A 15,237-nucleotide genomic window follows, 5' to 3' on the forward strand; every position below is an offset into this window, starting at 1 on the left:
AAAAACATCTTCTCTTGTAGTCCGTTCTGGATCTCAGAAATGCCTCGGCTATTTTTACTTTTTTCACCAAAAAATTATCAAATAATATTCATACTGTTGTTAGCGTTTTTCGGAATAAAAACACTGCTAATGTAGTTAACCTCATTAATTACACCTAAATACAGTAAGGCTTAATATTGTCTTCATTTTGTAGGAAGCACTTTTGGTACCTTTGTCTTTGACCAAAGCCTTTTTGAATTTAATTGTTTATTTGCTTCTATTGTGGTTGTGAGAGGCCATATTAAAAGTGGCTTTCCTGAAAAATACTAACAAAGGAGGTCAAATGCTTTAAAATATCTAAGGATATCACTACCGTTATTACTGTTCGCACTAGTTAAAAAGTAAGGTGGACGTTAAACTAAAAAAAAAAAACCATCATAGTAAAATGTCTGTCCTGGAAGTTAAATTGCTGATTCATCCACTACATTTTATTCATAAGCATGTATGCAGAAACAAAAGCATGTTATTGCTTTATCCTTTTTTGAAAAACGAGAAAAGGTACAAAACCATTTCATATACATAAAAAAAAATCAAATATACAGAGCTAGAGAATATTTTTCTCATTGTTAAAACCAGAGGTACACATTAAGCATACAACGCTTATATTCTGCTGCCATCTAGTGGTGTGCCTGAGTGCACACATAATAATAATAATAGTTTACACTTATATAGCGCTTTTCTGGACACTCCACTCAAAGCGCTTTACAGGTAATGGGGACTCCCCTCCACCACCACCAATGTGGAGCATCCACCTGGATGATGCAACGGCAGCCATAGTGCGCCAGAACGCTCACCACACATCAGCCATCAGTGGGGAGGAGAGCAGAGTGATGAAGCCAATTCATAGAGGGGGATTATTAGGAGGCCATGATTGGTAAGGGCCAATGGGAAATTTGGCCAGGACGCCTGGGTTACACCCCTACTCTTTTCGAGAAACGCCCTGGGATTTTTAATGACCACAGAGAGTCAGGACCTTGGTTTTACGTCTCATCCGAAGGACGGCACCTGTTTTACAGTACAGTGTCCCCGTCACTATACTGCGGCATTAGGACCAACACAGACCGCAGGGTGAGCGCCCCCTGCTGGCCCCACTAACACCTCTTCCAGCAGCAACCTTAGTTTTTCACATACCACTACAACTTCAAATATGCAAAGTTCACTTAAAATCTAGTTCTATGAAGTATGCAGAATAGAAATCCAGGCCTTAACATGACATTTAATGAAGGAGACATATACAGATGGGAAATATGAAAATATTTTAACAAGAAGACACGCAGCCACGTAACATCCCAGACAACAATAAAAATACTAACTTGTTTTAGTGTGAGAATCATGGTACAGGTTACACACTAACCATAAAAACACCATAAAGACAAATAATGCATAAATGAACAAATAAACACGGTCTAGACTTAAGAATTTAAATCTTTTTTTATTGCTTGACCTGCCATTAGGACAATCTATACCAAAAGGATTATAATTTGAGCACATACAGTTAATCAAACCTTATACAGTCATTGGATAACAATAGAAAAAATGGTCCTCTGATTACCAGCAGCTCTCAGGACTGCAGGCTTCACAAACTTGTTGAAGGATGGGCTAGCAGGATTTTCTAAGCCCTGATTACATTAGCTAAGGCAAACTATGTCAATTTTTGTTTTTGTACTTACATACTTGGATTGCACAGACTGGTAAAGCTATAACTGCGATTAATAATTAACTAAAAAATGCAACGGCTGCTTCATCATAAAATTGTTTAAATAAAGACTAGGAGTGAATAGCAAGCCGACAAAAAGGACAAAACAAAAGAAAATGAAAATATTTCCACTGTGGGGAAAAAAAATGCATAAATATTCATGATAATCATCTTTCAATTTGTCATGTTTATTGTATTCTACAGTTTATTTTACTGCACATCTGTTCATATAAAAGGAGGTAAATACAACTGCGTAAAACCAATATAACAACCAAGTTATCAGGACCACAAGTATCCCAGGAAAACTTGGTAAGAATATGGATTTCTGATAAAAACTACTTTGGACAAAAGTATTGATTTTAATTCTTGAAACTGTGTAACAGAGACTTTGATATTTCTCCCATCATTTGTAAAGGTACTTCAAGCATTACCCTCTTTGAATACTCAAAAGAGCTTTTCATTAAACTGCATCCAGCTGTTATCTCAATTATATCACTTTCACATTTACAAAAGTATTTATGCAACAGAACTCTAGATTGTTCCATCTGATGACTTCTGGACTAACTGACATCTTTCTTTGCCACTTTTTTTCCCAGTAGACCCCAATCTCCACAAGGGTCTAGATCACATACAGAAGAGCAACTGAAATGTATTTCAACATTTCTCAACCGATGTTATATTTATTATGGATAATTCTCATTTATTTTAACACAGTTTAGTTCAAATTTGTGTCAGAAAATAAACATTAAAAATAATAATAAAACTGTCCTTTTCTTATAAATGCGCTTTACTGGTAAAAGTTTTCTTCAGTTCTGACAGCAGAATAATCATCCTATTCTGCACACAACATACTGTCTACATAGAACATGATCTGGTGGAATACGAAGTTTTGTTTTACTTAAATGCTAATTTCACAGTTTTTATTACTTCTCCATCACTTATGATATTTAGCAAGAAAAAATATCCCAAACACTTGGAGGTTAGGTTTTAATAAAATAAATCATGAATAAATGTGCATAAAAATTGACCCATGACTGACAAAGATGTAACTACATGATGTGATTTTCCTTTGCTAATAACAGACCTAATATTGTTTAGTAAAGTCATGGCACTGGGCACATAAAATATAATTTATGGAAAAATAAGCATTTTTAAAAAAACTTTAAACTTTTCACTGAGTTGCTTATAGCTTGCTGTCACTCCCAACTACAATCCTACTCTAAATCATTCTATATGCAATAATAAAAGTATATATCATGATTACACATATTACAGGACTGTGGAATATGATAAAAACTGCTCATCATTTGGTACATACTGAGAAGAGTAACACAAAAAATCGGTAAATACTGAAATAACATTTAAGACTCAATGATGAGTTTTTCCTTCTTTTTGATAACAGTAAGATGAAATTAATCATCTTAAACATTTAACAAAAACTTTCAGTCTAAGTTTTTACTCTTAAGCTTATGTGTAAAACCTTTTCATTGTTGTCAATGATAAGTCTGGGGGGTGCCTCTTTTCTTAATCTTTGATCTTTTCCTCACTATACTCGGTCACATTATTTCATTATAAATCTGCCAATTTGCCTTAGCAACCAAATGCCAAAGCCACAGAAACACGATAAGGTGTCAGTTCTCTATTCTTACAGTATGGTGCTCATTGTTTATTACAGTAAAGGAACTATTGCCATCAGCCAACTTACTGTATTCCTTTAATATTTTCTCTACTTTTCTAACATCTGTTCTTCTGCCATAAATACAGCAGAGCAAAATATATATACTGCCACTTTCTATCAGATCCTGTTTTGCATCATTGCTAAGAACCATCATTTAATATTTGGCACTAGCATGGTAGCTATACATTTTATACCTAAAATATTCTGTTCGGTTAGATGTTACTGACTCAAGCCAAAAAACAACATACAGGAAAGATTAAAATTAGACACCCTTTCCTCTCTCTTCAGAATCTATGAATAGAAAAAAGAATGGGTAACTTGTTGAAACAAATTACAAGAAGAACCCAAGTATGACATGAAGGAGGGAATATTGAAAAGCATACATTTATGCGTTTAGATGACACAACATTAGTACAATATTAACTAACTGCAGAAATGAAAATAAGCAGGTGCAAAACACTGTATGCATTTTTTATACCACTGGAACTGTGCAAAAATATTGATTATGGTTATTTAAACCATTATATATATATATATGTGTGTGCACACAACTATTAAAATAAAATGGCAGAGTATGTCACCAAGGTCATACTGGTGTCACTTCTAGTACCCTTAAAACAAACCATTATAAAACATGAAAAGACAGTGGTTCACTTGCTTTTAGCTACAGATGCCAAATTTCAAAATACTAAACAGTAACATTACTTCAAAAGATTCTTAAAAAGTTTTTAGCCTTGAAACACTTAACAGTTTTAAAATATCTGCCCTGTTCCTCTCTATGTCTGCTTCTTCTAATGTAGCTTCTATCAGCAATATCACTCGTTCAAACCAAGTCAAACAGATCTGACACTGCACTCATCTGCACATTGATGAAAAGAAATGGTGGGATTCATTGAGGTTTTGTTCATTTTTTAAAGAATGCTAGAAATGCTGTCATGTGGAAAAGACACAATGCATATAAATGTATCATGTTGCGCTGGGTACGTGTAAACACAGACAGACAAAGCAGTGATGCTGGTGGAAAGCTGGGCGTCGAAAAATGTGAAACAAACAAAAATAAAGCAGATTGCATTGGTGGACCCTGTATGAAGGGAAGAAGCTATCCTCAGACAGACAATGATACAAAGCTGTTGTACTGTTGGATGTTTCGCTTTAGAATATCTGAACACGGACCCAGGACTCTTTCAAACCGAGGTCGGTCAAGCTTCACACACTTCAAAGGCCCACGGGCAACCACAGTGGCAGCACGAGGACGATTCATTAACAGAGCTATCTCCCCTGTAATTAACAAAACAGAAAATTAAGCCTTGAAAAAGTGGATGATACAAGCACTTTCAAGGAACAAATTTTAAACCACTAATGTATTTCTTCATAGATTAATACAAAGGTATTTATTCACAGTATTTATTTAATATTTAGAGTTTGTGGATCTTATTACTTACAGCCTTTAAGTACTAAAAAATGGTATATACCAAGTATATATGCACATGTCAACATTGAGTATAATGGAATGTGAAATACATTTCCATTAAAAGATGAAAATCCTTTTCATTTTTCTGCCATTTATAAAATTCAAGCATTCCAATAACAAAAAGAAGTATACTCAAAGAAATTCTCACCAAAATAATCTGAAGGACCCAGCCTTCCGACTTCCACAAACTCTTCATTTTCTGACCTGCGCTGCAACACAGCTGCAGTACCCTGTAAAAGCAATTCAAAATGAAATGAAAGAACATTTTAAAACTGGATTCTCAACCATAACATAAAAGAATCCCTGTGACTTACACATATGCCAGGGAGCCAATTAATCAGTAATACCCACAGCACTACAATATGTCAGAGATCACCAATTTGTTCACACACAGTACCATACAGGATGATTGTTAGCCTAACTTCAAATGGAAAGGGAAAACAAGTAAAATTAAAAAGTGAAATAATCTACTATACATACCATGTAAGAGAACATTTTTAATTCGCTAGTGAGAAAAACAAATGCTCAATTCAAAACGCAATACCTCCAGAATGATGAAAAATTCATCTCCAGGCTCTCCCTGAACCACAATCTTTTGTCCATCCTCAAACTGTACAGGTTCCAAGGCGTCTGCCACTGTCAAGCGCTCCCATTTATCCAAAGACTCTGTGGGGAAAAAAAGGAGAAGAGCTATAAATAAGAGTACTATCTATAGCACTGATGCTAGAGTGTAATACAATCAGCACCCCCTTGGACAGCTGGCATTGATTGTAACAGAAATGATTTTTTAAATATTTATACCAAAATGTATTTGTTTTATATTTTATTAGCATAAACGTTTTTTGCTATTAAAAATCACGTGTCCGAGACAGCCATAAAACAGCTATTCATATGAACAGGAAGAAAACTTAAGACTTGAGCTTTCATTTGATTCACTGCATTTCTGTTACACGTTTAAACACACAAAGCCAAAGCAATATTTATAAGAGTATATTCTTACCTAAAATTGACACTTTACTAAGGAATTCTTCATACATTTTCCTCTTTCTCAAAGTGCTTCCCTGCAAAATGAACATTTTATTCAACCTAATGGAAACAATGATGTCCTAATGTTAAAAAAATAGTATTTAGCAATTTCACATTTTGACCTACCATTAAACCCATCTGGTAAATCTCTCAATTGTCTCTTTATTTCATTTAGATAATATCCTTCCACAAACAGTCAGAGACACAGACCCTCACTTTATGGTTTATGGTCAAATTCCTGATATAATTGCACAACTCCAATAAAGTCAATGTATGATAAGCTCTTATTATTTATATATAATTTTGACCTTTTCCAATGTCTGCAACTTATTAACACAAAAGTACCATAACAAAACAAAGGCATGATGATGATTCACACAAATCTTCTATTTATCCAATACATTTGACTAAGAAGTAAAAACCAGACATCCAGCTGTTAAAAAAACAGCTAGGTCGTTACGGAATAAACCTAAACTTTAAATAAAAATTCTACTTAAGTGAGCTTTAGATGAAATAATCACCTCCATTTTGTATCAATGCTATACTAGCATTTATCACAAAGACCCCAAAGGCTGTTGCTTTGCCAGAGCAACTAACTGATTGAAGGCCACCTCCGTTTCATGATGAGAAGCTCTTAATGTATATCTGATCGATATTACAAGCTCTCTTATCTTCCTGCCAGCATAAACAAAATGGAGAACTTCAAAGTTAGGCTGCTTAAAAAAACTCCTTGACTGAAAAAACTGAAAGTCATAAAAGACTTAGCACAAATTTTTAACGACTGCATTAAATCTTTACCATCAATATCCTCCTGTAGCTGTCTCTGTCAATGCCCCATAGCTTCACATTGGTCTTTGCTCTCACAGTGGCCGCCCTGGGAGTGCCGTAGATCAGGGCCAGCTCTCCAAAACTGCCTCCCTCCCCAATGCTGGTCACCCATTCGTTGTTTACATACACCTACAGTAAGAGCAAAGAATTAGTAGACATCCAAGACAGAATCTTTTATGATTCTGGTTCTCTTTCCATACTCATCCTTCTTGATCTCAGTGCTGCCTTTGACACTGTTGACCATAACATCTTACTTTCTCGTCTCGAGACGGTGTTTGGAGTCTCTGACACTGCCCTCAAATGGTTTAAGTCTTACCTCACTGATCGTTGTCACTTTGTCTCTCTAAATGGGTACAGGTCTGAAATTGGTCTTGTCAAGTCCGGTGTCCCCCAGGGCTCAATACTGGGCCCCTTGCTCTTCAGCATTTACATGTTCCCACTTGGTCAGCTTTTAAGATCACATGGCCTCAGCTTTCATTTTTACACTGACGATACTCAAATATACATCCATACCAAACCCGACACTGATGTGGCTGTCTCTATTCTATCTAATTGCATCTCTGACATAAAAAAATTTGGATGACTCAAAACTTCCTTCATCTTAACTGTGACAAGACTGAAGTCATGCTTATTGGTACCCCCCATCAACTTCGTAAAGCCAGTCCTGTAACCCTGTCTGTAGATGGCTCTGTACTTGAGCTTCAATCAAAATTGAAAAACCTTGGGGTTATATTCGATTCTGGCTTACCATTCGACCCACATGTACAGCATACTGTCAAAACATCTTTTTTTCACCTTAGAAATATCGCCCTATGCCATCATTAACTGTGGCTGAAAAGCTGATCAACATATTTGTATTCTCTCGAATTGACTATTGCAATGCTCTACTCCCTGGGGTATCTAAATCTACTCTGAACAAGCTGCAGTATGTCCAAAATTCAGCAGCCAGAATCCTGACCAGGTCTAGTGCAAGTGTTCACATTACTCCTATCCTGGAGTCCTTGCACTGGCTTCCGGTCAAATTCCGCGTAGACTTTAAAATCCTCATGCTCACCTATAAGGCTTTACATGGCTTGGCACCTCAATACCTGTCTGAACTTTTATCGCCCTACTCCCCACCACGCAACCTCCGCTCTTCAAATTCTGCCCTCCTTACTGTCCCCCAAGCCCGTCTACATTGTATGGGCGACAGGGCCTTCTCCTGCTATGCCCCCAAGCTCTGGAACTCTTTGCCCAAGGATATTAGAGAGTCACCTTCTCTAAACTCCTTCAAATCCAGACTCAAAACCTTCTTCTTCAGAAAAGCCTTTACTTAACAGGTTCCATTCTTCACCCCTCTGCTCTTCTTAATACCACCTTCCACGGTCTCCTATATTGTTATTGTTGTAATTATAATTGTGTCCTATCTTGTGAAATCTTCTTATTTATTTTTGTAGTCTTCTTATTTATTGTTATTGTCATCCTGTAAAGCACTTTGAGAAGCCACCTTTAAAGGCGCTATATAAAATAAAGTTTATTATTATTATTATGAGCATTTTAAATTCCTTCTGTATTGACAACTGTGCTTTAAAGTAATACTTCTGTTTACAATCCACAAATAACTACACAGAGAAATGACAAAACTGCTGATAAGATTTACGGTTACCTCAGGAAAGACATCTTTATCTAAACAGAACAGGTATGAGTCAAGATTTAAAATGGAAATTCATTAAGTATTTAGACCACAGCAGTAACAGTGGATTTCTATGAGCCTTGTGTCATTTTTCTTCAACTTGAAAATGTTAGCATGTGAAATGATGGAAAACTATTTTATTAAAAAGCCCGGCTAACAAAAAAAAAACTTACATCCATTTCACCTTGGTCAATGACATAGAAGTTATCACCTTCATCGCCTAAAGGAAATAAAAATAAATGGTAAACGGTACTGTGCAGGCTATGCAAATGTATAATCCAAGACTTTTTTTTTGTCATTGAATTTGAAAGGGATTCAACCAAACTATAAAGAATGAACTTTACAGGGCCCACGAATTTAAAAAGCAACTTACCTTGCTGAATAACAGTCTCTCCTGCAATATAGGTGACTGGAAACATGGCATCAAAGATGTCACTAAAATCAAGTGAAGCAGTATGAATTATTGCAATGAGTATAACTACAGGCAGTATTTGCACTCTTATTAAAACACAGCATCCACTTACCTTCTCTCATTATCGTCAAGATGTGCAAAAAGTACATTCTTTTCAATGGCTTTAGCCAGGGCTGCCATTGTTTTGTAGTCTTTTGGAATAACCTGAAAATGTTTAATGTACAAATTAAAAACTACATTAATACACAATTTCAGTCTTCAATTGCAGATTTTCTTTTTATCAGGTAACAAACATTATATTGATCATGTCTACTTTCTCGGATGCTATAGAGGGAAAATGCTGTTTTATTGCCTTTTGGGTTCCAAAGTAACACTTATTTTGAAAACCTACCACACAGCTTATTTACAATGATAAAAAGTGAGAGCTGTAATTTGAAATGAATCTATCACTGATGGTTAACTGTCCATACAGCACACCTGAGGAAGCAAGTCTGTTCCTTACTGACCGTCATTTATCATGGTTACCTTTCTGACGTAGGAGGCAGCATCCTCCTCGGTGTAGACCTCAGCACTGATAGCCCCGCGACGTCGGCGACCCTTCACGACAGGGTTCATCGGAGGAGAAATCTCATCCTCCCGTGAATCTGAGCGAGAGCTTGACTTCTGCTGGCTGAGAATCTGCTTCGCCTCCTCCTAAAAAGCGATAAACAGCCACTAGCTCAGCTGAGGAATTAGAACATTCTTGAATTTGTTGTGCTCTTATGTTCAACTAATTTATCCAACTTCATAAAGAAAAGCTATTATTCAGTTTGCCTGTCCAATTGATAAAATTAATACACAGACATTTTTCATATAATAGTACACAACAATGGAAACCTTCACTGACAATTAAGGAGTTTGAAAGTCAAATTCAATTCATGTATTTGAAAGAGAGGGCATGCTCAACATGTTTTTCCCCCTACCGATAATCCCTTAAAAGAATTTTAGCCAGTGACACAAAGGGTCCGCACAAAAAAAATGAAACTCATTAGCTTAGCTTACACGTATTACTTCTACGATTGTTTTATGATCTTTTTACTCATTTGGTTATTCATTTAGCCTGACAATAGGAATCATTCATGCACAGCTTGAGCACAACGAGAGTGCTGACCTTCTCACGTCTCTCGAAGTAGTCTCTGAGGAAGGCCATGGGCCGGTCGGGCCGAGAAGTGCACAGCTGGACAATGCAGTCCTTGAGCAGCTGCTGGATGTTGTGTTTCTGCACATAGAGCTCACACTCCCGCAGGCTCCTCTCCTCATCGCTGCTCGTGCTGCCAGACGCCATGGTTGCCTCCTGATCAGTTCAGACCAGCAACAAATAAAACACCCAAAGAGTTAAAGGGAAATCCACAACAAGCCTGGCATCCTCGTGTCCTTCTCTTTGCATGAACACAATAATACAAAACGGGAGAAAGGAATTCAGTTCTAAATTTAATGCAAGAACAATTATTTCAAGATCAAATGTAGTTATTACTTATTCCTTTACTTAAATTCAAAGATAACGCACAAAACGTGTAAGTGAAGACACTTAAATCCTTCATACAAAGAGTGAAAGTGTTTAAGACAAAACTGTTTATGTAGCCTTACATATGAAGTGTAAAAGTTTGCTCAGGTTTGAAACATACTCCTGTTGTTTAGACTGCAAGATCTTTGGTGAGAACCTAAACACAAAATACTATCAAAAATGTGGCTTTCAGATCAGCATGTTAATAAATGCAAAGTTTCTTTCCATTGAACATCTCTCTTCTATCTATTAACCACAGAAGTCAACCAACAGCATGAACGTGCAGTACATCCGGAGCTACTATCAACCAAAAAAGGAAACAGCTCTTTTTTAACTGCTCCATACCAGGATAGATTTAATGGTGGCCTCAACTATTGACCCATGATCTCTGTAAGCTCTTGAACATATGCCAGAGAAGGCCTCTTTTTCACATTTTAGCTTTGTTTGCAACAAAGTGAACTGTGCTGAAACGTCATTAGAAATGTTGAAGACCTGCTTGTCTTTATTGGCTTGTCTTAATATACTTAATACTTAAACCCAAAAGCAGCTTTCTTAAAACCAATGAAAATATTTCCATAACTTCAAATCATTAAGCAGATATTAAGAAATTACTTATTTTATTTGAACATATTACTAAAACAAAACAGATAAAGCGAGTGTACTAATTCATTCTGTTCCTCAACAGATCATTATTAGAGCAACACCTTGCTAAACAGTGCACTGCTGCTTGGATTCAGGTCAATACGAATCTCTTTAAGATTTGCCTATTTATGTACATAGTCAAAAATAAAATTTAGATAATGTATTAAAAGTTCTTAAACCAGTTTTCTTAAATCAAATATAAGAAACTTAAAAAGTTACAAAAGATTAAAAGCACTACAGAGAGGATGAAATAAGTATAGAAAAATGCTGAAGCAGGGCTGCAGAAATGTAAAATCTTTGCTCAGTTTCCTGCCTTACACAAAATAATTGTCCATGCCAATCAGTAACGATATATGCAAGTGAATAAATATATATACATGTATATAGTGTCACATGTTCAAATACAACATAGTAAGCACATGTAAATCTAAGGTCTGCTTCCTCTGAACTTGTGTTTCTTGCTTAGAGTGGGTAAAACTTGGCAGAAAACTCCCATCAAAAGTAGAATTCAATTTATGTATACATAAATTACACATAAGCCTTTGTGGTAGTTGATCATATTCACAGATATATCTAGACAAAAAATGACACTTAAATTTTAAATATTTTATATTTTCTAATATTCACAATCTTGCCATTTGCTGCTGTTTATTTTTGTAAAGAAAAAAGATAACTTTGTTCCAGATCATTATGTACACTTCAACACTGGAATGCATACAAAAACATTTTCTCTTCTAATCTTTGTGTTGATGTTGTTGCACCTGCAGGTAAGATCCTATAAATTCTATAAATAGGAAAAAAAACATTTTTGTTCAGCTCAATTTAATTAGTTGATTTAACCTATGACCATTACTTTATATTAAGGAACAAAAATGTATTTTAAAAATCAAAGGATCATTAATGCAAGTATCACATATATAAACAAAACTAAACACTGCCAACTCTGTCTCCAAATGAACATGGATTTAATGCAAGTGCAATAAAGTGCCAAAACACAACATGAAGTTACATGTACTTATAAATGCTACATTGATTTCACAAATAAGACTTAAACGTAATGAATGAAATGTAGGCTTTCCATTTGTAATACGAAGGCTGTGGGTTTAAATCACAGGTGAGACACCGCTGTTGTACCTTTGCGCAATTTGTATTGTATTTGTGTATATTTCATATATACTGTTCCAGCAAAATACCCAGCTGTATAAACAGGTGCAAACATAAGTTGCTTTGGATAAAAATGGAAGCCACATAAGTCAGTAGTAAATTAGGAAACTATAGAGGATTCCTTCATTGCAGAAATATTAACAAACCCTATTGATTTACTAAATATCAAAAAGTTAATTTTTAAAACAACTTAAAAAAAGCTAATTTCATTAAACAGTTTAAAATCAATTTTAGTTTTCCTGCACAAAAAAACAAAGAACTAAAACAGCCGGAATGCTAAAACACCCGACAAATACAGGAAACAAATATGGAAATCTTGAAAAACCATTTAAATACTGATACTCTGCCCTCTCCGTTATATTTAGAAACAATTTTTATTAAACAAGTAAAGGTCATTACAGTTTGAACTGTCTAACTGCACCTCATGCTTCATCTTATTAGTAAAGGGGGCTGTGTTGTTTTAAATATTCCAATTTTGTTTTCTTATCTCACCGACTTGCTACTGAATAAAACTCTGACTTTCCGATCTGTGTTATACCACGATATCACAGGACCTGGCCGCCAGACCTCTAGCTGCAAATCAGGATCTGTTTAAAAACAAAATATTTGACTAATTTGCACGATATAACTTTTCCAAACGAATAAAGAATTTAATGATCTATCAGATAGGCCACGAATCCCAGCACTGTATATCAAAGCTTGCCAAACTGATCTCAACACCATACAACAAAACTGAAACACACAACATGCAGAATATCAAAAGTTATACGTCGCTTGCATGTTTGTATAACTCGACTTTGCATATTAAACTGGGTTCTATCTTATAATTTCAACAAAAACGGTGTCAGCTGTAAGCGTTTATGTGACTGTCACAAAGCATTTAAACTGATTATAAACTTGAATAATTAGCATAACATGTAAACCCATGATAAGCAAAAACATCAATGACTTGTCAAGTACTTGTTTTTTTTTTTTGGTTAACAGTGGAAAAAACACACTCCTACATTTCAATGGGTACTGATGCCATTATAAAAATCTATACAGCAAACGAGGAAAAAGTTAACCGACACACTGCTCTGTGCATGTAAGATAATCATGAACATCGAGATCACTCCACATCAAATATAAAACAGGAGACATTAGGGTCTCCAAGGCAGTATAAACGTTAGGTAATTTCAACGGTCTTTTGCCTTCCGAATTTGTCGCGATTTCCGAAATAAAATGGGGCACAGTCGAGAGTCTTTGACCGAACTGACAACATAGCGGTGAGCGTCTGTAAACAGCATCTGACAGCAGGCTCTCTTCTCGCCATCAAACGAGGGGGTATCAAATTCACGGAAGAAACGCCATCTTCAATAGGACACGTAACTATCCAATAAATATACAAATCCTTTTAGAAGTTTCTTACGCGAAGGCTCGCGAGGGTAAAGAGAACTTTGAGAGTCGCGTAAACATATTTTGGGGCCGCAGAGCCCTCTTCCTAGTGACGCCATCTTGAAAAGCTATCATAACAAACGGGAGGCGCAGACGACACGACTAGCGGTTTCTCGCAATTCGCTCTCGTACATAACTCCAGTATCTGACAAAGAAGCCTTACAAAACAGACGGCCAACGACTTACCCAAGCCGGTAGGATTTACGTTTCCGTTCGTTGGCCTATATTTTCTCACTGACACTGAAATAAACTCCTCGCTTCTCTTTTCCCCAGTCCTTGGATGGCTGCCCCACCGGAAACGTGGCAGGACCAATCACAAGCGACCATTGACGTCAATTGGCCTCGTTCTGACACGATAGCTGTAACCCTTAGCAACCTTAAAGGGCAAGTTTGAACGAATTCATGACGTCAGAACAAGAACCTGGCGTCAGGATTTGTGCCGGAAGTGGTCAAACACAGCAATGGTTAATGTATATTATTATTGTCCTTCTTGTGGAGACGAAAAACGTGGTTCTCCGTTGGAAATATATATTTTTAATCTATCTCATTTTATTTAAAATACATATGCTGTGATTCAACTCTAAAGAAGACTCTTTTAACCATTTACCCAATCCCATAATAACAGATCAAGGTTAACTGAGGTAGTGTTGAAATTTAGATATCACCTTTACTTACTGACAAAACCATTGGATAACAGCATTATGAAATATATACCTATTCTTTAAAAATGTTTTAATGCATGTTTACAACATAGTAGTTCAGGTGGGTAGCTGCGTCAGCATGCGTAGGCTGCAAAGGAACAAGTAATAGGTTTATTCCATGCTGAAAAAAAGAAGAAAGAGAACACAACATTTCGGCCGTGGAGCCTTCTTCAGGTGTGAGAGAGACAGGGCAGTAGGCAAAGGTAAAGTAGCGGGAGAACAAAGGTTGGGAGGGAGGAGGAGTGAGAGGCGGGAGCAGGGGACAGAAAGACAGGCCAATCAAGAGGTGTGAAATGAAACTTCCAATGAATGGAGAAAATTAAAAGAACAGTAGTCTGTCGTTAAGGGAAGGGAGAATGTGTGATCCTAGCTGCAGAATAATTTTAGTTTCGGTGGTCTTTCTGATGTATGAGTTCGGAAAACCGTCTTTGAGAACACAGACGGAGAGATTAGAGTGGTCGTGGCCGTCAGAGGTGAAATGAGAAACAATGGGTTTGGAGAGATCTTTAATCTTCACAGCCCTGACGTGTTCTCTGAAGCGGTCTCCAAGTCTCCTTCCTGTTTACAACATTTCAAGCCACATTTGGCTTGGAAATGTCATGAAACTGACCTGCCTATAACTTTATAGTAGTCAAATTATTAAATTACATCTGAGGAATCTATTTCAATCTACTCGGAAGAAGCAATTTTTCTTAAACAGATTTGAAAATCCTTCCTTGGGGGTGATTCATATCCCCAGGCCAAAATGTTCTGAGTGTTCTTCTCTAAAATGCAAAAATAAATTATTTAAACAATTTTTTTTTTAGTTTTGAACAGAGAAAACTACAAAGAGACCAGGCTGAAATATTCACATGCTTTTAAAGTCATCCCAATGGCATACAGAGCAACACAGAAACACATACCAGAGACTATAAATAGACACTTTGAGGAA

The 15,237-nt window shown here is 36.3% G+C and overlaps 1 protein-coding gene across 2 annotated transcripts; it reads right to left on the bottom strand.

Annotated features, from left to right (window-relative positions):
- Window positions 1-1,451: 1,451 nt before the first annotated feature.
- Window positions 1,452-13,932, bottom strand: LOC148652679 (cAMP-dependent protein kinase type I-alpha regulatory subunit). Of its 2 annotated transcripts, none has more exons than XM_088599709.1 (11): window positions 13,792-13,932; window positions 9,973-10,155; window positions 9,348-9,515; window positions 8,935-9,026; window positions 8,784-8,845; window positions 8,584-8,630; window positions 6,709-6,867; window positions 5,885-5,945; window positions 5,429-5,550; window positions 5,033-5,114; window positions 1,452-4,691 (listed from the first exon to the last, which is right to left on the bottom strand). In XM_088599709.1, exons 2-11 carry the CDS (start codon window positions 10,144-10,146, stop codon window positions 4,519-4,521), a joined length of 1,140 nt encoding a protein of 379 aa, XP_088455835.1. In that variant the 5' UTR covers window positions 10,147-10,155; window positions 13,792-13,932; the 3' UTR covers window positions 1,452-4,518. The 2 variants fall into 2 exon arrangements, with proteins under 2 accessions (XP_088455835.1, XP_088455836.1); XM_088599710.1 differs by lacking the exon at window positions 13,792-13,932 and adding an exon at window positions 12,664-12,753.
- Between the last annotated feature and the right edge of the window lie 1,305 nt (window positions 13,933-15,237).

Source organism: Lepisosteus platostomus, chromosome 11, assembly GCF_059453375.1.
Source record: "Lepisosteus platostomus isolate fLepPlt1 chromosome 11, fLepPlt1.hap1, whole genome shotgun sequence".
NCBI classification, from domain to species: Eukaryota; Metazoa; Chordata; class Actinopteri; order Semionotiformes; family Lepisosteidae; genus Lepisosteus; species Lepisosteus platostomus.

Coding starts and splice junctions, on each gene's coding strand:
- LOC148652679 (XM_088599709.1), bottom strand. CDS start 10,146: ATGGCGTCTGGCAGCACGAGCAGCGATGAGGAGAGGAGCCTGCGGGAG. Junction 8,631..8,783: donor AGAGACTGTTATTCAGCAAG/GTAAGTTGCTTT, acceptor TATTTCCTTTAG/GCGATGAAGGTGATAACTTC. Junction 6,868..8,583: donor TTGACCAAGGTGAAATGGAT/GTAAGTTTTTTT, acceptor CTCTTACTGTAG/GTGTATGTAAACAACGAATG.